At 42.9% G+C, this 24,268-nt stretch overlaps 1 protein-coding gene across 1 annotated transcript in view; it reads right to left on the minus strand.

Moving 5' to 3' along the window:
* COPG1 (COPI coat complex subunit gamma 1) overlaps positions 1–24,268 on the minus strand; it is a 1,279,491-nt gene that overhangs the window by 968,765 nt on the left and 286,458 nt on the right. Inside the window, exon 5 of the mRNA XM_044078421.1 lies at positions 10,106–10,185. Coding sequence (XP_043934356.1) covers positions 10,106–10,185 — 80 coding nt within the window. The remainder of the gene's footprint in view (positions 1–10,105; positions 10,186–24,268) is intronic.

A 24,268-nucleotide genomic window follows, 5' to 3' on the forward strand; every position in this document is an offset into this window, starting at 1 on the left:
TCACAACCATGCTGTGGGTCATAGGCTGAGGTCATGAATACTGGCCTGTCATTATACTGGAGACTGATTGCCACAAGTCTGTCACTAATTCTGCTGATGTCGCCCACTGGCTTAGGATGACTTTCTCTCACCAGCATTTCAACATCATTTCTGTCCTAACCTCCTTCTGTGTACTAGACTATGTTTCCTAAGGAAAGTAGCTTGGCTGCACTGCACTTCCATCTTGTCTTCTGGATAGATCGGATGTCCAGCCTCCTCCTTACCATCATGCCATCCACTTCCAAGCTGCATTCTGCGAGCGAACCAATTCTCAGTTCATGTTTGGCAGGTTCATTTATGTCCAGCTTTCACTCAACAGAGCTATCCAAGGTAACAAAAGCTGGACAACTGGACGACAGCTGGCCAATAACTATTTGAACCCATGGTTCTGACCTTCATGGCAGGCACACAGCCAGTAAGGGTCACATACACATTTTGTGGAGTGCACACAAAGCTTAACTTAACATAATCTATATTTTACATTTGACCGTGTTAGTCCATCTGAACTGATGGGCCTTTTTCAGCGGAGACCCAGGGAGAAACGCTCCACAAATTTACACAGAAATCAAAACATTACCATTTGTAAGTTCCATTTTTTTTTTAACTTCCACAAATTTACATTAAAAAAAAAAGATTAGTATTTGTAAGTTAGAAGCATTAGAACACTGAGACTATAGAGTTATAGTAGGCATTACACTTAGGATATGTGCAGGAAACAGTATACAGGTTTATCATACACTATATTGAGTTGAAAAAAAATATCAGTCAAGGTGGTGACTGTTAGAGAAGTGGCCATATAAAAAGTACAGTTTTGTAGCTACCATAAATCTAGATGTTTGAGTGTATACACTGCTGCAGTCATTACACTTGGGTTATCCTGCCGTCAGGCAGTCCCGCAGTCGGCCAGAGTTTCAAAGTCTTGGTCCGGCGTCGGTTGCTGTCGCTTCTTCCCTGACGTCAGTGCGCCAGGGGTATACAAGATGCAGCTGACGCCATTTTCTTCAGTTTTTCTTGCCCCAGATGTCAGGTGTCCCCAAAAAGGTAGGCAATGTAAATTGCTAATAAAACATACATAAGAAAAGCAATCAAAAACTTTCAGTTACCAGCAAATACTCCCCATAGGTAGTAAAGGGTAGAAGGCTTAGGTGAGTACCAGCAAGTAAGAGGGGAAGGAGGGAGGGTAACCTAGACTGCAGCAGTGTATACACTCGAACATCTACATTTATGGTAGGTACAAAACTGTACTATGTTCATCATGTTACACTGTTGCAGTCATTACACTTGGGTAGAATCCCAAAGCTGAGGCAGGGTGGCTGGTTCTATAAGGCATTAGGGGTGGCTATAAGGCCCTGCAGCACTGCTGTGGCAAAGCCAGCTCTGGATTTAGAGTAAAGAGGCAGATGGTAATGCTTGGTGAAGGTATGTACAGAACTCCAAGTTGCTGCTTCCAAAATGTCCTTGGTAGGTACTCCTCTGATGTAGGCAGTTGAAGTGGCTGTAGCCCTGGAGGAATGAGACCTAATGCTGTTAGGCACAGTTTTCCCATGGTGTGTATAACAGAAATGTATACAGTGCCCTATCCATTTTGAAATGGTCTGTTTTGAAATGGCTTTTCCTTGTGCTCCTGCAACATATGCTACAAACAATTGCTCAGTTTTCCTGAAAGCTTTCGTTTTGTCCAAGTAGAAGCGTAACTGCCTGTGTATGTCCAAGGAATACAGTAGTCTCTCCCCTTTATTTTGTGGATTTGAATAAAAAGTTGGCAAGTGAATAGTTTGGTTTAGAGCCACACTTGATACCACCTTTGGCATATAAGTAGGGTTTGCTCGTAAAGACACCCTGTCTTGGTGGAAAATTATGAAAGGTTCCACTACCATTAGTGCCTGTAATTCTGAAACTCTTCGTGCTGAGGTTATTGTCAGGAGCAGAGCAGTTTTCCGAGAGACATATTTTACGTCTGCTGAGTTAGCTGGCTCAAAAGGAGGTAAAGTTAACTTTTTCCAAGACGAAGTTGAGGTCCCAAGTTGGATGTTTTTAGCCCCTCTGAGGTACTGCTTTAGCAAAGGATTAGAAAAAATTGGTGGGTCTGTGTTGTAATGAGCAGAGATGGCAGAGGTGTGGATCTTAATGGATGAAAAGGAGAGGCTTTTGTCCAGCATCTCAGTTAAGTACTGTAGTATCTGAGGAATATTTGGGACAAGAGGGTCAAGGCTGTAAGCCTGGTTCCAGGCACAGAATCTCTTCCATTTATCTGAATAGGCTTTCCTGGTGCTAGGCCTTCTGGCCTCCAGAATGACATCCATAACAGCTTTGGAGAGAGGCATTGCTTGCTTGACTAAGGAATCTGCCATGCAGCCAGGTTTACAGTCTTGAGCTGGCTGTGAAGTATCTGATTATTTTGCTGAGTCAGAAGATGTGGGATTTGAGGCAAAATCCATGGTGGACCTTGTGCTAAGTTCTTTAAGATTGGGTACCAGTGCTGGCGTGGCCAGTCTGGGGCAATCAGGATCATCTTTGGCTTTTCTTGTCTGGCTTTTATGAGTACCTATGAAAGGAGAGGTAATGGTGGGAAAGCATATACTTGTAGATTTTTCCAGCTGAGTGAGAGGGCATCCACTTTCCATGCTTGTGGGTGAGAAGTCCTTGTGCAGAATTTCTGTACCTGGCAATTCATTGGGGATGCAAACAGATCTATGTCCGGGCTCTACCATTTCTGTGTTATCATTCTGAATATTTGTGGATTTATTTTCCACTCGTGCGGATCCATGACGTTTCTGCTTAAGTCATCTGCCAGTGTGTTTGTCTCTCAGGAATTGTGCTTGCAGATGAACTTGATAGGTTAGAGCTGTGCTCTACAAGGTCATGGCTTGTCTGCAGAGGGGATATGAATGAGTGTCCCCTTGCTTGTTTATGTACCACATAACTGTGATGTTGTCTCCGTCTTTAGTAGAAGTTGTCCTGGATGCAGAAGGTCCTTGAAAGCTATAAGGGCATTTTGTACAGCTAGCATCTCTTTTTGATTGATGTGAAGATGCCTTTGTTCTGCAGGCCTCTTGCCCTGAATACATTTTCCTGCCATGTGTGCTCTCCAGCCGTAATCCGAAGCATCTGTTGTCAGTGTTTGCCTGGCTGTGGGTTGAGTGAAAGGCTGTCCCTTGTTGAGGTGACAGGCTTGAGCCCACCATCGAAATTCCTGTTGAAGGCAAGGAATAAGTGGTATCACTGTTTCCAAACTGTGACAGTGCTGAGACCAGACACTCTTTAGGTACCATTGTAGTTTCCTCATATGCAGTCTGGCATATGGAATTAGTAGTATGCAAGATGCCATATAACCCAAGGCCTGCAGAATTTTTCTTGCAGGGAGTTGGGTATTTGTTGCCATCAATTGGAAATATTGAGTCAGTTGTCGTTGCTTGTCTGATGTGAGATAAGCCATCTGGGCCGTTGTATTTAAGCTGGCACCCAGGAATATTATCTCTTGTGAGGGCACTAGTTTTAATTTCTTTTCGTTTACTGTGTACCCTAGGCAAATTAGCAATCTTTTTACAAACGTCAGATGCTTTAGAAGAATGTCTTTGCTCTCTGCTTGAATAAGGCAATCGTCCACGTATGGGTAAATTTGAATTCCTTTTTGTCTGCAAAATGCAATTACTGGCGCCAGGCATTTTGTAAAGACCCTGGGTGCAGTAGATAAGCCAAAGGGCAGTGCAGAGAATTGGTAATGCATTGAACCTGCTAAGAATCTGAGGTATCTTCTGCAATTTTGTCTGATAGGGACATGCAGGTATGCCTCCTTGAGGTCCAAAGTTACGAGCCAAGCTTTCTTTCCCAGCATGGGAAGAAGCTGCTGTAGTGTCAACATTTTGAATCTTGGAACATCCAGGTAAGTATTTAGAGAAGAAAGATCCAGAATGGGCCTCCAGGCTTTGTCCTTTCTGGGAACCAGAAAGAGTCTTGAGTAAAATCTTTGTCCTTGCTCCTGTGTTGGTACCTTTTGAATAGCTCTCATGTTCATGAGTGCTGTAATTTGTCTTTGAGCCTCTGTGTTCAACTGCATGCAATAAATCCTGCATTTCCTTATAGTTAGGAGAATCCTTGGTCTGAGGATGAATCTGAACAGATGGACACCTGGTCGGATGAGTCATAGTCTGCATCCTGTCTAGGCCTTTTATCAGGAGGAGGGTGGGACCCTCTGATCAGAGTAATTAAGTCTTCGGCCATTTTGAGCATCTGTTTCTTGGGCATGGAGGCCTGTGTCCTGGTGAATGTAGAAGTTGTTTCTTTGTTTTTAAAGGGGTTTTATATTTAGCTGAAGATTTAATGGTTAACTGAGTAGGTCTGAAAACACCCTCTGAAGCTGTGGGTTGTTCAGCTACTCCAGATCCCTCTGAAGGGTTAGTCTCGGTAGGGCGTAAATCTGGTGTATCCGAAGGCCCAGCCATCTCCACGTGGGAGTCAAGAGGTGGCCTGAGGTTCCAAAGAAGCGGTCGTCAGGGGCTGCGAAGGCATATTGCTGAAAACCGAAGAACCGGCGACTGGCCTAGAAGAGGCTTCGTCATCAATTTTGGGCCTTGGATGCCTGTCCTTGTCTTTGCGCTTTTTGTGTAACCCGGTCGTCGGTAGTTCTGACGGCATGGTGTAATTGAATTTTCTACCAAAATAATGTCGGGCAAAATCAAACCGACGTTTAATAGTGCGCTTGTTAAACTTAGCACAAAACCGACAACCTGTGACGTCGTGGTCTGGGCCTAGGCATGGGATACAATAAGAATGGAAATCCTTATGAGGTATTTGCTTCCCACAAGAAATACAACTATTAACTTTTGCTGACATTGGTCTGAGGCAAGAAAAAGTTTCCCCAACGGGGTACTTAGCTTTGTAGAAGACTTTGGTTCTGGATTCGGAATGAAAATCTCAGGAGTTGGCCGACCGGCACTTGCAAACTGCTTTTGCTTCGGGCACCACGCGGCAAGAAAGACTGAAGAAAATGGCGTCTGCTGCATCTTATATACCCCTGGCGCACTGATGTCAGGGAAGAAGCGACAGCAACCGACGATGGAACTCTGGCCGACTGCGGGACCGCCTGACAGCAGGATAACCCAAGTGTATTGACTGCAGCAGTGTAACATGATGAACATCTATAGAATATTTAGTGAGTATAGCCAAACACCTAATACTAAACAGGAATTACACTAGTAAAAGGCTGAAAAGTAAGATTACAATCAGTGAGGGACAGTTTATGGAGGATATTTTTGACAGTGGATGAAAAGTAAAAGGAGTAAGCAGTACAATTCATATTTCACACATTCTTATCTTTGTTCGTGTTAAAACACGAAGCTTAGTAATATCTAAAAGTAGGCAATTTCTTGAAAATATATACTGAACAGAGAAGTAAAAAATGTGAGGTGAACAGTAGACACGTGAGATATGGTAATATCACTTGGCCCCAACACTACTCGTCCGATTGTCAGAGTTTACAGATCCTGCAGTTATTACACTGGAATTAATGGTTCTACAATGGTATTGCAGAAGAAATGGGTTCCCAGTGGTGCTTCATACATTGTCAGATATGCATTACAGTTGATTAGAATGCCTGAACATACAGCAGTGGCTTCACTTTTTCACACATGTTCCTGATAGGTCAGATATGTCTATGTATTAATTTTCTAGAAGATAAATCTCTCACTAAGTGTGCATACCATTTGGACTACATAGTGTTTTAAACTGTACCAGGAAGCCATAATGATACTGCTGTGCGATCTGTTGCAGGGAGTGGAATACTCCATTAACTGTACTGTAGTATGATTCACAGTTGTATATAAATGCCACAATATGCTGTGAACAAGAGTCATGATCATCAATAATATGTGCCTTTCATTTGATGACATGCCTTTTTTATTCGACTTGCAAAAGCAGTCTGTATGGTACACATGTAAGGAAACGAGTAATTGATAGTCAGATGGTACACAGGATTAGAGATTGCACAAGTATGGATGTAAATGTTTTGAACTACTGTCTGGTGTCCAGTCCATGTTTAGATGCAACAGTTTTGTGACACAAGTACCATGTGAATATTGAGTGTCTTCAGTTTAAAAACTGCTTCTAGCTTCTTGAAGAAATGTGTGAAATTTTGGATGTCAGTGAATACTGAAACTTGTACTGGCAGCTTGCAATGGACAACAATATTGAGATTGAGAAAGAACAGTATGCACACTGTTCAGAACAGAGAGTACGCACTGCATAGCATGAAAAAAATATTTTAAGTTGACTACAAAGTTGACTAAAAAAGTTAACCAAAAAAAAATAAACAACACCAATAAATATGTGCAGATATTAGTAGTAGTGCCCACAAATATAAGGAGACATCAGTAGTATGCATAAGGGATAATAAGGCAGAAGACTGAAATTCTATGCAAGGCAAATATGAATATTCTTTACGAGTAGAGTATTACTTGCAGAGAGACCCCAATCTGTCTGTGGCTGAGATGGTTACAGGCACATTTAGAGGAATAATTAAACACCTTTATATGCAGGATTGCTAAAAGCATTTTTGTAACCTGAATGACTGTAAAAGTGCTATCCAGATGACAGGAGGAGAGGGATAAGGGAACACTTTTAATGATACACCAAGCAAACTGCAAGTAAATCTGTTTGATGTGTATTGTCATGCAAAGCTGACTGAATAGCTGAACCTTGCAGGGCGGGAAATCTGATAATCTTGCTAGCAGGGGGTTGAATATGGGAGGAGTAACTGAAGAAGAAACTGAAGCATATCAAAGTTAAATGCCTAAAAAAGGCTGATATCTCAGCAAAGAGCTACTATTTCTGGAAGCTTTTTACACAGAATGTGTAACACATCAGCAGCAAACACATTTGTAAGAGGCACTGCATGACAGTGAATTACACTTTTACTGAGGCCTCTGAAAAATAGCTTCTCATCTCTGTTCTTCCTTTCTAAGTGAATGGAACAGTAATGTGACAGTACAGCTATGGGCACTAAAATCTCAAATATTGTGGACTTGCAGGTGTATTATGGGCTAGAACAAAACTAATTCCCATCAGGATGTCTGCCCCCAGGAGGGCAGTCAGGGGTACAAAAAGAATCAAATTAGTAGTGACTACTTCTGTCTGGTACATACAGGTTTGCAATGAGCTAAACTTAAGGAAACGTTAAAAAATATATCTGTTTTAATTAATTGTCCCATAGTGGTCCTTTAAGTTACCTGGACAACTGTAATACAGTCTTCATAGGAATGAGTGCTGCAATGCAATTACTTACCACTGGGAAGAGCACCATAGCACCTTAATTGAATTTCTCCTCGGAAGATGCTATAAATCCCTTACAGAACTGGCACAGACACATTTCAGTTTGGTCTTGGACTGGATATCTAATCTGCAATACATGGAGAAAGAGAAAATGGACATCCAAGGATCTGTACCACAAAATACCCTGAGCAGATTCATTTTAGAAAAAAGGTGACTAGCTCACATACATACATGCATTCAAATATTTCAGACACAGATAATATTCTAGCATGCCAGTATGCGAAAAGTCTCATCCCACAAGTGTCCAAGTTGTGATTAAAAAGAGAGAGAGAGAGAAAAAAAGTTGGTGCTTGCTTCAATATAATTTGGCAAGTCTGGCAGTTGTCTTAGAGGATTAAGGAGTTGTTAACAAGCTGTTTCCTGTGGCTCAGTGATGCAAGGTTTGATTCCCTCAGCCTCCACTGCCTAAATGTGCGACTCTGAGCAAGTCACTTAACCAGACACTGTTCTGAGGCAGAGTCTGAAAAAGTTTCATGGAGATCAGTGCTCGAACTTTGAAAACAAACATAACTGACAAAATGACTGACTGTATTGCATTCCATTATGACTTCAAGAAACCTCTGGCAGCTGTGGTCAAGGAGCATTCCATACAGATGGTATAATCTTAAAGCTTACTCTCAACTTGTGAATAAGTACTTGTAGTTCCAACAGACTTCTGACTGACATCACTGCCTTCTAGGAGAAGAATTTTACCAGCTAGGCTCATAAGGTGTCAAAATCACTATCTCAATAACAAAATTCAAATTCCAGAAGAGTGGCATCAGTTTCCTAGGACACTTTAGGTGCAATACTCCCTTCAAAAAATATTTGACTAAATACTGCATACATAAAAGAGGATCCAAATGGAGGCATGCTGCAATGACAGAAAGGTGAACCTTACTGAATACAGTAAAATTTTGTGAGAAGTTGGCATAATGGTTAAGGTGTTTACCTTACAGTCACAAGGTGCAGGGTTTGATTCTCACATGCTGTAATTGGTTAGGCTTAAAATGTCCCATAAAGGCAGTTAGCCTTGTACTACTCTATGAGCCTACGAACCTAAAACAGCCCTCCTTTCAGACCTCCTACCAGATAATGCAAGATCTGCAGCTTCCATTCCATACAATCTTTCAAGCCAATGCTCTGGGATGAGTACCAATGGAAAAATCTCTTCCATATAAAAGAATGATTTTCTAGTGTGCTGCCTTCTTAGCTCCCCTGAAAGCCTCTCCTTAAACAGTATCATGCTAAAATGATCTATGTAGATTGTCTCAAGGATATGATATTTACATAAACCAGTTTCTCTATCTTGCATTAGCAGACTGCACTCTACAAGGAAGACGAGAAAACTCTTCTCAGCTATCTAAACTACTACAGAGAATCATGGTAGCCTGAGCCAGAGTCAGCCCGCCAGAAGGCACTTGCCTTTGCTGCCCTGATTTGCTAGGTCAGGCAAATACAGAAAAGGTATAGAAAACTTCTTCCCCAGTTCGTAGGATTCTCTTTTGGCCTAGAAGGGGACTCTACTCATGGCAGTTGAGAGTTTATCCAATATAAATAGTTCTTTCTTTCAGAGAAGAGGGCTTGAGACAAAAAAGTACTATGATTCTCTGAAAAATGCTCTTACCCTAAAACACCTGGGTGCAGAATCTTTGCTCCACACTTTTTAAAGTACTGCAAGACTGATTTTTTGTTTTTATCTAATACTTAAGAGTAAGCAGACAGCTAACAACACTATCACAATGGTAAAGTGGTGGTCAGCTGAGAGGGGGGTAGAGAAAACTAACTGCAAACAGCAACTAAAGTCTAAAAAAACTCTCTCCAAAGGCAAAAAGGACTGATTTCTGAAACGAAGTTCACTTTGAAAAACAAACACTAGACTGGTAGACTATTTACTTAGTGATTTATTTATTTATGTTTGTTGACTGGGATAAGACAAAACCATTTTCAGGCTCAGCTTGAGGATACATGTTAGTTCCAATCAGATCAAAAATAATGCACAACAGTCACAATGCAAAGTTAATGTCCTACAAAATATGCACTTTAAAGCAATTACAAATGCACATCCAGCAGAGTAACAGTGTTAGAACATAAGAATTTAAACTGACAATTACAGCATACTTTAAGAGAGAACTCATGATAAAAAGTGGGATATTTTTGAGTGGATTTATGTGACTCCACTGTCAAGAATCCACTTGTATTTTGAATGCCTGAATAAGAAAGACTACAGTTCTAAGTGAAATTTAGGAAAAGTTAAAGATTTTATATGTGAAGAGATGGTAGCCCAGATTCTAAGAGCAAGAAAGGAGAAGGCTTGCTCAGTGGAGTGGAGTTTTGAAGAGGGAGCCTGAAGGAAGGAGGTATGTATTTGGTCTGTTGATCAGTTTGACCGGACTTTAATGTACAGCTAAAGATAAGGTACTGAACGGCTTTCCAGTCTTAGTCCTGTCAATGACAGCTGAAACTCTCAATGACGGATCACTTGTTTAAGCTGGTTGACAATGAGTTTGATGCAAACTTCAAGGCATTTGCTGGGTAACACATTTACTTCCAGTTCTGAGACAGAACAGTGATGCAATAATGGACTGCACTCACTGCAAAGGTGTACACAACTTTTAATTGCTGAGAAATTAAGTGACTCTGCTATCACTCATTTAGCAAGACTTCAGATTTATGTTAGGAAATAAAAAATCTAGATTTAAATACATTCAGACACAACAGTTTTCAAAAAGTTGTTTGTCCTGCACTTTTGCCTCCTTACCTGCTGGTCACAATGATAACATCTTCAGCAATATTTGCCATTTCTTTTATTGTCAGGTAGCACATCCTGCGAAGGGTAGGCTGAAAAACAAAATAATTTCAAAATCTGTTGGGTTTTTCCACAAGTACTACAAATTAAATCAAACTGTAGAATACGGTACTGGTGAATAATGACAATCTAATTCACACTGTCTGTGAGTCTAGCTGACCAGCGAGTCCCTTTCTAGACTTTTAAATGTTCCGTTACACAACTACACATTTTTACATTTAATTATTTCTGTCTAGCTCCCATGCTTTCTAATTACAAGTTCATTCCAAGCAACAAACATTCCTTCTCTCTGGAAAGAAGTACCTTCTTATATGTCCTCCATTCCATGTCAAATCTACCTTTCTAGCATCCAACAGTTATCCATTAACATCAATATTTTTTCTCTTACGTGCTTGTTAAATGTATTTACGTATTCAGAAAGAGAATGAAGGTACTATATCTCATTATATGACAACTCTATTCACCTTCAATGTTTACATGTGACCATATATTGTTCTGTTAACCAGATAACTGGAACAGAAGTTATGTACCTGTGATAATGTTAGATCCGGATAAGCAAGTCCATACTCATGAACAGTAGGACCAAGGCTGGTAGGCATTAGGCAAATTGGCATTTGAAACTTTTCAGGCTACTACACACTTCCTTTTAACTCATAAGGCTCTGAAAAGTGACTTCTTCGCAAGACCTCTGCAGTGCCATGCAAGGTACATCAGAAACCAACACCGATAGCTTCGACACTCAGAAATGAGACAAGGGGAAACAGGGAAAATATGGTCAACATTACTGTAGACACATACATCTTCATGTAGTGTCATGATTGTGCTCCAACATCAGGGAAAAAGACAATCCAATTAAGTGCTTCAGTAGCACACCGACCCAATCATTACTGTTAAGCACCTCCCAAGTCCTTTTAAGATCGGGTCTCGCACTTAGAAATGACAGACTAGCCAGCAAATGATAATGGCAGAAGTTAAAACAACTTTTTCTCTGCCTGCTTTCTACTCCTACAATATGTCCTGACTTAGCTTGGAAATTGTTCCCTGACATATCTCACCAAGTGCTTTACTGGCTTTGAAAGCCAGCAAAACACTTTTGTGTTTTTTCATTTTTTCGGTAACCAGTAGTACATGGAGCTAATAAATATCCAAGCACTATAAAGGATTGTGATTGGATTTCTGACTGTAACCTAGTATAATACGCCCTTGACATGGATGCAAAGATTTGCATCTCAAGCTTCACTGTTAAGGTGAATTTCTTGGCATTCATGTATAAAGACAAGTCTTTTATGATCAATGATCCAATCATAATCTTCTATATGTGGCATAATAAGATCCATCCCAGTCATCCTAATCAAACAATAAGAGAATGAAACTTGGATCTCCTGGAGAGTTACTTTCATAGGAACTCAGCTATAAAAACTGTGACTCTAATAAGAAAACAAGACTACAACAGCATCAAGCTACAGTATTTGGTGAAGCCCATGTAGCTGCTACACGAATGCAACTTAAGGGTGCATTTTTGAAAATTGCTTAACTGGTTACCACTGCCCTTAATGAGTGAGCTGTAGACACAGAAGGCAAAGGTTATTCAATTTTTACTCTATTTTAGCAGAATTCAATGCAAAAAAGAAATCAGTAAATCACCAGTTGGATAAGATAAGTTTAACAACTTTGGAACCTGATTTATTACCGAAAGGGACAGAAAAGTACAGTTGTGCAAGTAAACTTTTCACAACAGAAGAAATATTAATAGATTGCTATCATAGTAGCCTACGCAATTAGGGTTGTATTCTGATAAGCAAATGACCAACCAGACAGCTTTTCAAAGCTTTTCCCCCAGTAAACATCCTTTTTAAGTTATTATGTCTGGCATAGGCAATCTTACATTTACATGAATGAAAAACAAACATTGACACCATTTTAGTTGCAAAAATTATACATCACAGATACCAAGAAACAACTGTAGTTGCAAACATTATGCATCACTTATAATCTATCCAGTCACTACATGCCTTATTCATATCTTGCCTCTTAAACCTCATTCCTTCTCTGCATATATTGTTCCCACAATTCTCATTTTTTTTTCTATGTAGTTTGCTCCATCCCTTTTCTAAAGATCCCAATTCCAGCTGTTTTATCTCTGTTACTATATTCATTACTTCTAAGAAAAAGTTGGTCTAGACTTTGAGGTCCATTTTCCAGTAATTGCTTTTTTGGCAGCCAACATAATTAGACTCAGCAAGGCTTTACTAGTCTAGGCAACTCCGATTCTGTACCATAGCTCAAAAAAAGCATCACCCCAGTCAATACAATCTGCTCACCTAGCATCTCTGGACAGAGCGGTTCACAGGGAATCTCTGCAGTCTGCCAGCTCATTACACTCCAAAAAATATGTTCCCAACCACCTCTTTCTTGCCTGTCACACCTCCAACATTTGCTATCCATCTGAGGCAAAATGCATAAGTAAACACTTCCAGGCAAAGATCCTAAATCTCCTACACTTTGTTGCATATTTGGGAGATATACATATACCCCCCATTGTCTCTTTGTGAATTGCTTATCCAATCTCTTTTCCCAATCCTTTCTAAGCTCCTCTGATTGTGTCGTATAATTATGTAATATTTTACATGCTCTACTAATTATTCCATGTTTAACAGCAGCTTCTGTACTGGATTCTATTAAAAACTCTACCAGTGCTGATCTTTCATTTAGGACCCCCTATTTCTTTCTCTCTGCCTATACTCTGATATCAATCCTTGAAAGGGAAAGCAATCTCTAACCTGTATTCTTGGCCTCTTCCCATTCTGTTATCTTTCCCTTTCTAGTTATTTTGCTCCCAGTACTTGGTTCCTTTGACAGTTTTCTCCAATAAATTCCAGCCCCCTCTTGCCTATTATCTGTATACCTAACCACAGTCATCCCTATCAGTAGAATCTCTTTTCTCCATTCTCGTGCGGGTTTAGTTCTTAGAATGCTCCCTGATATTTATGAATATAATACTCTGTATGATTTCTGTTGTTCTCCTTAACAGTCTGCATCCAAAATCCCAATCTCTCCTTATTTCTTGAGCTTCCACCTGCATCACCATCATTCCTTTCCATTCTGAATTATAGTTTTCTGCTTGTTGTACGTATAAGAGCCTTAACTGTGTTGCACTAAAATACCCCCTCAAAATGAGTAATCCTAACCCGCCTTGTTCTATTGGAAGAATCAGCTTTATCCCACTTGACCCTTGCTGTCCTCCCTTCCCAGATAAAATCCTTCAACTCTTTTTTAATTGCTATCCACAGCTTCTCCTCTGGTTGGTAAAAAATATGCCTGACCTGTGTACAAGACTAAAGGGGCTAAAAACATTTTAATTGCTTGTATCTTCATATCCATATCCATAAACAAAGCTTCCAGTTTCTCAAATTTTGTATTATCTTCTGTTTCATCTCTTCCCATATAGCCTTAGCCACCACAACAGTCATTTCTAATCCATACTCTTAAATACTTCATTTTATCATGTCCCATAAACATGGATATTGATGGACAAATTCGTGTGTAGGTGCATAATTTTCTGCTACTGCCTTTGTTTCAGCTTCATTAATTTTGTATCTCGAGAAGATCTGAAACTGGCTTAAAATGTTCCACAAAACTAATGTCCCTTTCTGGTTTTGTCATGTGTAAAATAATATCATCCGCAAATACAGCCAGCTTTTCCTGGCTACCATGCCAATTATATTCTTGAATTTCTGAGTCCTTGCAAACAACAAAGAGGAAAGATGACAACCTTGCCTGGTTCCTCTGCTCAAGCAGAAGTTATAAGACAGGACCCCACCCAGTTTAATTTTTGCTTCCGATACCTCATACTCCTAATCAACCTTACAATTGTATCAGTGAAAGCAAATGCTTCCATTGCCCTGCTCATGAAGTCCTAGTCTACTCTGTCAAATGTGACTTGTAACACTGAGAGGTGTGTAAAAGAGCGGAAACCACCACAAATAACGTTCAACGAACCACTCCTTGAGCCAATGACCCACGACCACAAGTTAAAAAACACCTTTATTCGATCCACATAAAATTGTTAACTGTGCAAAATTTAATCCACAAAAGCAGATCAAATGCTTAGTGCTCCTAGATCCAGTCGGCTGCCTTTTCCCTCGTGGTATATATTTAAATGGTATCAGTATCCATTATTAACTGTTCTGATGAAGTCTATCGATGAAAGCGCTTGACCTGTTTTGTGGATTATTCCTACGCAGTGGATTATTGATCTGCTTTTGTGGATTAAATTTTGCACAGTTAACAATTTTATGTGGATCGAATAAAGGTGTTTTTTAACTTGTGGTCGTTACTCTGTCAAATGCTTTCTCGGCATCAAGACCCACCAATAACAATGGTATTTTCTTACATTCAGCTTCCCTCTGGATCATCAATGTTCTGTTAATATTGTCAAATGATTGTCTCCCCTCCACAAAACCACACTGATCCATATCAATTTTGTTATCACTTTTGCCATTCTTTTAGCCATTATAGACAAATACTTTATAAAAAAAAGTTATGTACTCACCATAACATTCCAACTGCATTGCTGTTCTTCATTTGACTTCAACCTGCGGGTATAGGCACAGACATCAGTGCCGAGCCAGCCATATCCAAGCTACGGTGCCGAAATTGAGCTCCTCCCCTACTCATAACGCAACTCTTTCCTCCATCCCCTCAGCTAGGGTTTGCCAACAAAAGGTACCTGGCCTAGACCTACAAACAACAGAGTGACGACGGACAATCACCTGTAAAAGGGGAGGCACAGAGAGAGAGAGAGAGAGACAACAACAAGCCTCCTCTGCCAGGCCAACTACGTATGGAAAGGGTGAAGGAGGGAGTGAAGTTTGAAGACAAATGAGCAACACTACAGATGGAACATTATGGGGAGTACATAACTTCTTTATCTGACACTGTTGTCTTCATTTGATCTTCAACCTATGGGACAGAGTCCCCAGCTACTTGAGCCCTGGGTGGTCCTAGGGAAGGATGTTCTGGAGCACAACGGAACCAAAGAAAGCTCTGCTCCTAGATGATATATCCAATTTATAATGTGATATGAAGGTGTGAGACGTAGCCCATGTAGCTGCAGCACAAATCTCGTCCACTGTTACCCAGGAGGAGAAAGCTGAGGAGGTAGACATATCCCTGGTAGAATGTGCCTTCACTGCAGAAGGAAGAGGAACACCATACTTCTGATAAATAAAGGTAAGACATTTGGCAATCCAATTGGCAATGGTTACCTTGGAAACAGGCAATCCCAATCTAGACTTTGAGTAGGATACAAATAACTGATTGGACTTCCAGAAAGATTTGGTTCTATCAAGACAGAAACAAAGCTGTCGATGAATGCCAAGCATGTGCAATTGGTATTCTCCTTTGTTCTGAAGCTCTGGAAAGAACACAGGAAGATGGATAACCTGATTAATATTCTTCTCTGACGCAACCCTGGGGATAAAGGAAGGATTTAGTCTAAGCAAAACCCGGTCTTTGTGAAAAATGAGGTACAGGGGTTGAATACAAAGAGCATGCATCTCAGAGATCTGCTTTGAGGAAATGAGTGCTACCAATAAAGCAATTTTCCATGACAGAAACTGAATATCCACCTTCGCAGAGGGCTCAAAGGGAGACGACACTAGTGCCTGAAGAACAAACATTAGGTCCCATGGGGGAACTAGATCCTTAATGGGAGACCATAGAAGACACGTACCTTTCAAAAAGGTCTTGCACAATCTAGAAGTGGCCAAGGAAGAATGCTTTGGTCCGATGTGATAATGGGATATGGCAACTAGATGGACTTTCACAGTAGATAAACTTGCTCCTTGGTTAAAAATGCAAGCCAGAAAGTCTAAAACCGAAGGAATAAGGCAAGTAAAGGGATCTATCGAACTGTGGGAAGACCAAATGGAAAACCTCTTCCATTTACTAGCATAGTTCTTCTTAGTAGACGACTCGCAAGCAGAAAGCAAAATATGCTTCACACGGGAACTCTAGTCATTACTGGAACTGCAGTAGCCAACCTGTGAGCTTCAGACTATCCAGACCTGAATGAAAGTTGACCTCCAGATTGGAAAGCAGATCTGGACACAGATCCAGAATCCAAGGAGGACTGACACTGAGGCCAAAGAAAGGGAAACCAAACCTGCAGAGGCCAGAAGGAGGCACTGAGGATCATGCGGCACCTTGACCTCTGACATATCTGAAGAAGTTTTGCCATAAGAGGAAGGGGAGGATACTCATACAGCAGACCGGTGGGGGGGCATGCATGAACTAGAGCATCTCTGGGATTCCCCTCCTTTGGGAGGAAGCAGGGTGAAGAAGTCACTGCACGTGGCATTGGAAGGTGAGGCGAAAAGATCGCATCGTGGTTGACCCCCATTTCTGGGAGATCATGTCTACCATGGACTGTTTCAGGCACCACTCGTGAGGCGACAAAATGGTCCTGCTCAGTTTGTCTGCCAGGATGTTGGAACTTCCCGGAATGTGCATTGCAACAAGAAAGAGGCCTGAGGAGATTGCCCATTCCCACAATCTCATGGCCTCTCAACAAACAGGGTAAGATCTGGTTCCACCCTGTTTGTTGATACACCAGACCACTGCCATGTTGCCTGTCTGTATCGCAATCGTTCCTTAGGGGAGAAAAGAATGCAGTGCCTGCAACGCCAGAAGAACTGTCCTCATCTCTAGAAGGCGGTTGTGAAGATTGATCTCTAACTCTGGCCATGTCCCGTGAACAGTCCGTCCCAGCCAATGCCACCCCACCTGAGCTGGGAGGCGCCCGTGGTGACCGAGGCCACTGGAGAGGGAGCTATGAAAGCACGACCCACTGCTAGACTCTGAGCATGTTAACCACCACATGACAGAGGACTGGCAGGTTCTGGATAGCTGAATGGGATGCGACATGGGCTGTTCCAGAATTGGCCAGTGAATTGATACGGTCCCCACTGAAGAACCCGCATGTGGAGCCTCGCCAAGGGTAAAACAACGATGGTCGCTGCCACAGATCCCAGAGCCTGAAGGACTTGGGCTGCTGATGGCTAAGGTGTCTCTAGAAAAATGCTCACCTGGCCCTGAAGAGACTGAATCCTGTCCATGGTAAGAAAGACCTTGCACAGAGAAGTATTCAACAGCACTCCAATGAATTCCAGGGAACGGAGAGGCTCCAATTTTGATTTGGGAACATTTATCATGATACCCAAGGTTGAAGCTAACTGAAGAAACTGTTCCCTGGCCTGAAGAAGCTGATGCTTGGTGGGTGCAGCCAGAAGCCAGGCAGCCGGGTAAGGGAAAACCTGTATTCCCTGCAGCCTTAGATATGCTGCTAGTACTGCTACCACTTTGGTGAACACCCTGGGGGCTGTGGTGAGGCCACAGGGGAGCACCCTGAACTGATAATGTCTGACTTCTAATCAGAAGCACAGGAACCTCCTGTGACGCGTGTCCATCTTTACATAGTAGTATGCATCCTGGAGGTCGATCGAGCCCGTCCAGAAGTCCTTCTGAAGTTATGGAAGAATGGACTGAACTGTAACCATCCAGAACTTGGTTTTGGTGGCAAACCTGTTCAGTCAGGTGAGATCCAATATTGGTCTGTGCCCTCATCTTTTTGGGCACCAAAAATAACCCTGAATAGACGCCTGATCCAGACAGTTCTGGGGGACAGGCTGGATGACTCGCTTGTTGAGGAGCTTGAAGATTTCCAGTTTGGCTGCCTCCCTGTGAACAGGTGGAACATCCCGGAGAGAATTACAGGCCTTTGGAGGATGAAGAAATGGAATCAGATATCCCCTAAATATTATCCTTAGCACCCATCAATCTGACGCAATATCTTCCCAGGCTGATGGATGCAGGGAAAAGCATCCCCCAACTGCCTCCTGGGTAGGACAGCCGGGCAGTGCTTCAGGGTCGCTGGAAGGGTCTGCCCGGGCAGGAGTCCCGGAACCTTTGTTTTATTGCTGCCCTCCTGCCGCAAGGAGGCATCTAAAAGAATCATTCCCCGATCTGACTCTAGGGGAAGAGTCAGCCAGTGCGTCCTGATGGAAAGTCCTGGATTTTCAGAACCACAACCTTTTACTGCCTCTCTGATACCTGGAGTAGGAACGCTGAGGTGAAGAAAAGTGGATTCTGACAGCAGACAGGGTCTTAACATCCTTCTCGCACTGAGCTAAAGTATCCTTCATGGATGGACTGAATAGGGAAGATCCATCAAAGGGGGCGTTCGTGAAGATGCCTTGAAGGGCTCAGAGAAATCAAAGCTGCATCCAGATGTGACGCTTAGTAGCGATGCCTGAACCAACTGCCCTAGATCCGCCTTCCGATGAATAGGAAAGGAGCCTCATAGAGGTGTTAGAAATAGCCTTGAGAGTGGCCAGTTTAGAGGACAAGACCTTCTTCCCCTCTGCAGACATGGACTCTGGGGTAGACACAGACAGTTCCTCAATGAGCTACCTCTGCAGTCTAGTAACATGCGTTAAGTAAGTTAGCGCCCTCAGGAAGAAGGTCGCTGAAGTATAAACACTCTTCCTCAGTCTGTCTATCATACTTGACTCCCTGTCGGATGGATGGATGGACAGAGGAGCTCTTCCAGGCGAGCTCTTTTTTGTGGTGGCTGCAACCACCAAAGCATCAACAGGAACCATCTTCTGCCAAAAAGTCCTGTCTTGTGGGGGGGGGGGGGCTAAGTATTTTGTCAGGGAGCTTTGTACTGGTTCCATCGCATCCAGTTCCTTCCACACCCTCTGGGCAATGAAGTTGAATAAAGGATCCGCAGGAGGGGGTCACCCAGGAAGTAGATGGGCCTGTGCCGAACGCCTCCAGGAACACAGACTCATCCGGATTGGGCTTTGGGGCAGACAATCCACCATTCTGATGCAAAATTTCCATGATGTCCCCAAAGGAGACATCGGCTGAAGATTGGGGGGAGCCCTCCCTTCTTCCCAGTCTGTGTCATCCATGACAGACTCAGGGGTGGAGTCAATGTGCCTCCTTTTGCATACATGCTTCCGGTGGACCTCCTCAAGGGAAGACTCCAGGAAGGAACCGGAAACCTGGGGCACTACAGGGAGAGAAATCTGGAGAGTAGGGGCAGGCTGTCTCTGAAGTGGAGGGCTGAAGATGTCGGGTCCAGAGTCCAGCTGGAGGAGAAAAGGATCCGGAGGGGAAGGATTTGAGGAACTCAACATCAAAGTCGATAGGACCCTCTCCACCACGCTGAACGCCAATGGAGAATGGGAGATTGGCTCAGTAGGTGTCAAGCATTTCAGCACCGAAGCCCCCGAGGGGGGGGGGGGTGCTGAGCTGCTCAAAGCCGAAGCTCAAGGGGAAGGGAATGCACTGAAAAGTACAGTTGTGTACCTACTAAAAATGTAGATGTTAGAGTGTATTCACTGTTGCAGTCATTACACTTGGGTTATCCTGCTGGCAGGCTACCCGCAGTCGGCCTGAGTTCCAAAGTCCTGGTCCGGCGTCAGTTGCTGTCGCCTCTTCCCTGACGTCAGTGCTCCAGGGGTATAAAAGATGCAGCTGACGCCATTTTCTTCAGTTTTTCTTGCCCCAGATGTCAGGTGCCCCCAAAAAGGTAGGCTACAAAAAAAATGCTTATAAAAGCTTGCACTAAAATAAACAATACCTTCATCTACAAGCAAATACACCATGTAGGTTGTAGAGGATAAAGTACAGATAAGTCCCAGCAAAGAAAGGAGGATGGTGGGAGGGTAACCTGGACTGCAACAGTGAATACATTCAACCATCTACATTTATGGTAGGTACACAACTGTACTATGTTCATCGTGTTTCACTGTTGCAGTCATTACACTTGGGTTGAATCCCAAAGCTGATGCTGGGCGGCTGGGTCTAAATAGAATTAGGAGTGGCTATAAGGCCCTGCAGAACTGCAGTGGCAAAGCCTGCTCTGGATTTAGAGTAAAGAGGTAAGTGGTAGTGCTTAGTAAAAGTGCGCACTGAAGTCCAAGTTGCAGCCTCCAAAATATCCTTGGTTGGTGGTACTCTGAGGAAGACTGCTGAGGTGGCTGCTTCCCTGGAAGAATGTGGTCTAATGCCCTTAGGCACTGATTTGCCACGTTGTGAGTAGCAGAAAAGTACAGTTTTGTACCTACCATAAATGTAGATGTTAGATTGTTCACCCTGCTGCAGTCATCACACTTGGGTTATCCTGCCATCAGGCAGTCCCAAGAGTCGGTCCGCAATTGAACAGTGTCGGTTGCTGTCGCTTTTTCCTGATGGTCAGGGCGCGGGTATATATAAGCATCAGACGCGCCATTTTTTTTCAGTTTGTCTTGCCCCCAGATGTAGGTGCCCATAAAATAAAAAAAATATTTTTAGGCACCGCGTATATACCACAGAGGTAGCATAGGATACAGTGGGAGAGAGATAAGTTCAGCTAGTTCAAAGGGGAGGGGGGGAACCTGGGATGGGTAGTAGGTGAACACTCAACATCTATCCCTGCTGCAGCCATCACACTTGGGTTGAATCCCAAAGCTAAGGATGGGAGGTGGAGTCAAACAGGCTTAGAAGAAGCTAGTAAGCCCTGCAGAACTGCAGTGGCAAAACCAGCTCTAGTCTTAGAGTATAGAGGTAAGTGATAATGCTTGGTGAAGGTGTGCACTGAACTCAAGTAGCAGCTTCTAGAATATCCTTGGTTGGCACTCCCCTGAGAAAGGCTGCTGATGTAGCTGTAGCCCTGGTGGAGTGGGACCTAATGTTAGCAGGTACTGGTTTCCCATGATGTGTGTAGCAGAATCGTATGCAATGCCCTATCCATTTAGAAATGGTCTGTTTTGAGATAGCTTTTCCTTGTGATCCTGTAGCATAGGCTACAAAAAGCTGGTCAGTTTTTCTGAAAGCCTTAGTTTTATCCAAGTAGTAACGTAATTGCCTGTGAATGTCCAAAGAGTGCAGGAGTCTTTCTCCTTCGTTCTGGGGATTTGGGAAGAAGGTGGGCAAGTGAATGGTTTGGTTTAGGGCCACACTGGATACCACCTTTGTCATAAAGGATGGACTAGTTCATAGAGAGACTCTTGTCTTGATGAAAAATGAGGAAAGGTTCCACTGCCATTAGTGCCTGTAGCTCTGGGACTCTTCTAGCTGAGGTTATTGCTAGTAGTAGGGCAGTTTTCCATGAAAGAAATTTTAAATCAGCTGAAAAAGCTGGTTCAAAGGGCGGCAATGTAAGCTTTCCTGGAACAAAGTTGAGATCCCAAGTAGGTGTTGGAGCTCTCCTTGGTGGTCTTAAGTTCTTAGCCCCTCTGAGGTACTGTCTTAAGAGTGGATGTGAGAATAAAGGAGGATCAGTGCTGTAATGAGCTGAAATTGCTGAGGCGTGGATCTTAATAGATGAAAAGAAAGGTCCTTTGTGTAACAGCTCAGTTAAATATTGTAGAATATGAGGGATGTTTGGATCAAAGGGATTTAGGCCTGTAGCCTGGTTCCAGGCGCAAAATCTTTTCCATTTGTCTGAATATGTTTTCCTGGTGCTGGGCCTCCTGGCCTCCAGGATGACATCCATAACCGCTTTGGATAAAGGTGTTGGTTGGCTGTTTAGGTAATTTGCCATGCAGCCAGGTTTAAAGTCTTGAGCTGGCTGTGTAGAATCTGATTGTCTCGCTGGGTCAGCAGGTGAGGAATTTGTGGCAAAATGGATACCAATGCTGGCGTGGCCAGTCTGGTGCAACGAGTATCATTTGTGGCCTCTCTAATCTGACTTTCAGCAGTACCTTTGCTAGAAGAGGCAGTGAAGGGAAGGCATACACTGTTAATGTTTTCCAACTGAATGAGAGGGCGTCCACTTTCCAAGCTAGTGGATGGAAGGTCCTTGTGCAAAATTTTTGAAGTTGGTGGTTGTGGGGGCTTGCAAACAGATCTATGTCTGGGTGTCCCTATCTTTGAGCTATCATTGCAAATACTTGTGGATCTAGTCTCCATTCATGTGGATCCATGATGTTTCTGCTTAGGTCATCTGCCAATGTGTTTTTCTTTCCTGGCAGGAATTGTGCTTCTAATTGAACCTGGTAAGATAGTGCAGTGTTCCACAAGGTCATTGCTTGCCTGCATAGAGGGTAGGAATGCGTGCCCCCTTGCTTGTTTATGTACCACATGACTGTGGTATTGTCCATCTTTATTATTAGTTGTCCTGGGTGTAGAAGGTCCTTGAAAGCTGTTAGGGCATTCTGTACTGCTAGCATTTCTTTTGATTGATATGCAGATGCCTCTGATCTGTAGTCCATTTGCCCTGAATGCACTGCCCTGCCATGTGTGCTCCTCAGGCATAGTCCGATGCATCTGTTGTCATAGTTTGCCTGGCTGTGGGTAAGGTGAAAGGCTGACCCTTGTTGAGGTGACATGCCTGTGCCCACCATAGAAACTCCTGTTGAAGGCAGGGAATGAGTGGTATCATTGTTTCCAAGCTGTGGCTGTGCTGAGTCCATACACTTTTCAGGTACCATTGTAATTTCCTCATATGCAGTTTTGCAAATGGTATTAGTAGTATGCAAGATGCCATGAATCCCAAGGCCTGCAGAATTTTTCTTGCAGGGAGTTGAGTCTTTGTTGCCATTATTTTGAAATATTGAGTCCGCTGTCGTTGCTTGTCTGGAGTGAGATAAGCCATCTGGGCCGTTGTATTCAAGCTGGCACCCAGGAATATTATGCTTTGTGAGGGCACTAGTTTTGATTTCTTTTCGTTTACTGTGTACCCTAGGCAACTTAGAAGGTGTTTGACAAATGCCAGATGCTTTAAAAGAATGTCCTTGCTTTCTGCTTCAATAAGGCAGTCGTCCAGGTATGGATATATTTGAATTCCTCTTTGTCTGCATTATGCAATTACTGGTGCCAGGCATTTTGTGAAGACTCTGGGTGCAGTAGATAAGCCAAAGGGCAGTGCAGATAATTGATAATGCGTTGAACCTGCAATGAAGCAGAGGTATCTTCTGCAATTTTGTCTGATAGGGACATGCAGGTATGCCTCCTTGAGGTCCAAAGTGACTAGCCAAACATTCTTACCCAGCATGGGAAGAAGCTGCTGTAGTGTTAGCATCTTGAATTTTGGTACTTGCAGACAGGTGTTCAGAATTGAAAGATCCAGAATGGGTCTCCATGCCTTGTCCTTTCTTGGGACTAGGAAGAGTCTTGAGTAAAATCCTTGCCCTTGCTCCTGTGTAGGTACCTGTTGAATGGCTCTCATGTTCATGAGAGCTGTAATTTGTTTTTGTACCTCTGCCCATTGATTTGGTGGCAGGTTTGGCATTCCTTTGATCCTTGGTAAGGTATGAAAGTGGAATCTGTATCCTTGAGAGACAATGTTTAGAACTCATTTGTCTTTTGTGAAGATGTGCCAGTTGTCTGCAAAAAATGCTAGTTTTCCTCCCAAGGGAGTTGCCAGGAGAGATTTGCTTGGTAGTTCGAGGATGGAGTCATTGTGTTTGTCTTCTGCTAGCTTGGGGCCTGTCTTCTCCTCCTTTCTGGGTAGCAGAACCCCATTGGCGAGGTTTGTAAGGGCCCTGTGACTGACCTCTGCCCCTTGGGCGTCTGTATTTGCCCCTCTGTGATCTGTCTGAAGCCGGAAAGGACCAGTTTTTTGTTGGCCAATTTCTGCTGAAGCGAGGGGGTGTACCTGCAAAAAATCCTTGACCGTTTGCATAGACTTTGCCTTATCCTCCATTTTCTTTAAAACTTCTTCTGCTTTGACACCAAATAATACATCCTGCTGTAAAGGTGCAATCAAATAATTTTGCTTTAACATGGTCAGGGAGGGTTTGTTCTTTTAACCAAGCATGTCTATGTATGACAGAGCCAGTAACAGCTGCTCTACAGAAAGCTTCCAATGACTCAAATCCGCATTGTAAATTATGTTTGCCCACCTGTTCAGCTGCATGCAACAGATCCTGCATTTCCTTGAATTCAGGCTGTTCAGAATGTGTGCTCATTTTTTGTTTTAACTGAGACATTAGGAATTGTTGATATTTCATCATGTGAAACTGGCAATTTAATGCTCTCATAGCCAGAGTTGCTGAGATGTATATTTTCTTTCCCCATCTATCTAGGGCTCTGGAATCCCTTTCAGAGGGCACAAGATTT

Source organism: Protopterus annectens, chromosome 7.part0 (genome assembly GCF_019279795.1).
Source record: "Protopterus annectens isolate FY-2018-M chromosome 7.part0, PAN1.0, whole genome shotgun sequence".
Lineage (NCBI taxonomy): Eukaryota > Metazoa > Chordata > Ceratodontiformes > Protopteridae > Protopterus > Protopterus annectens.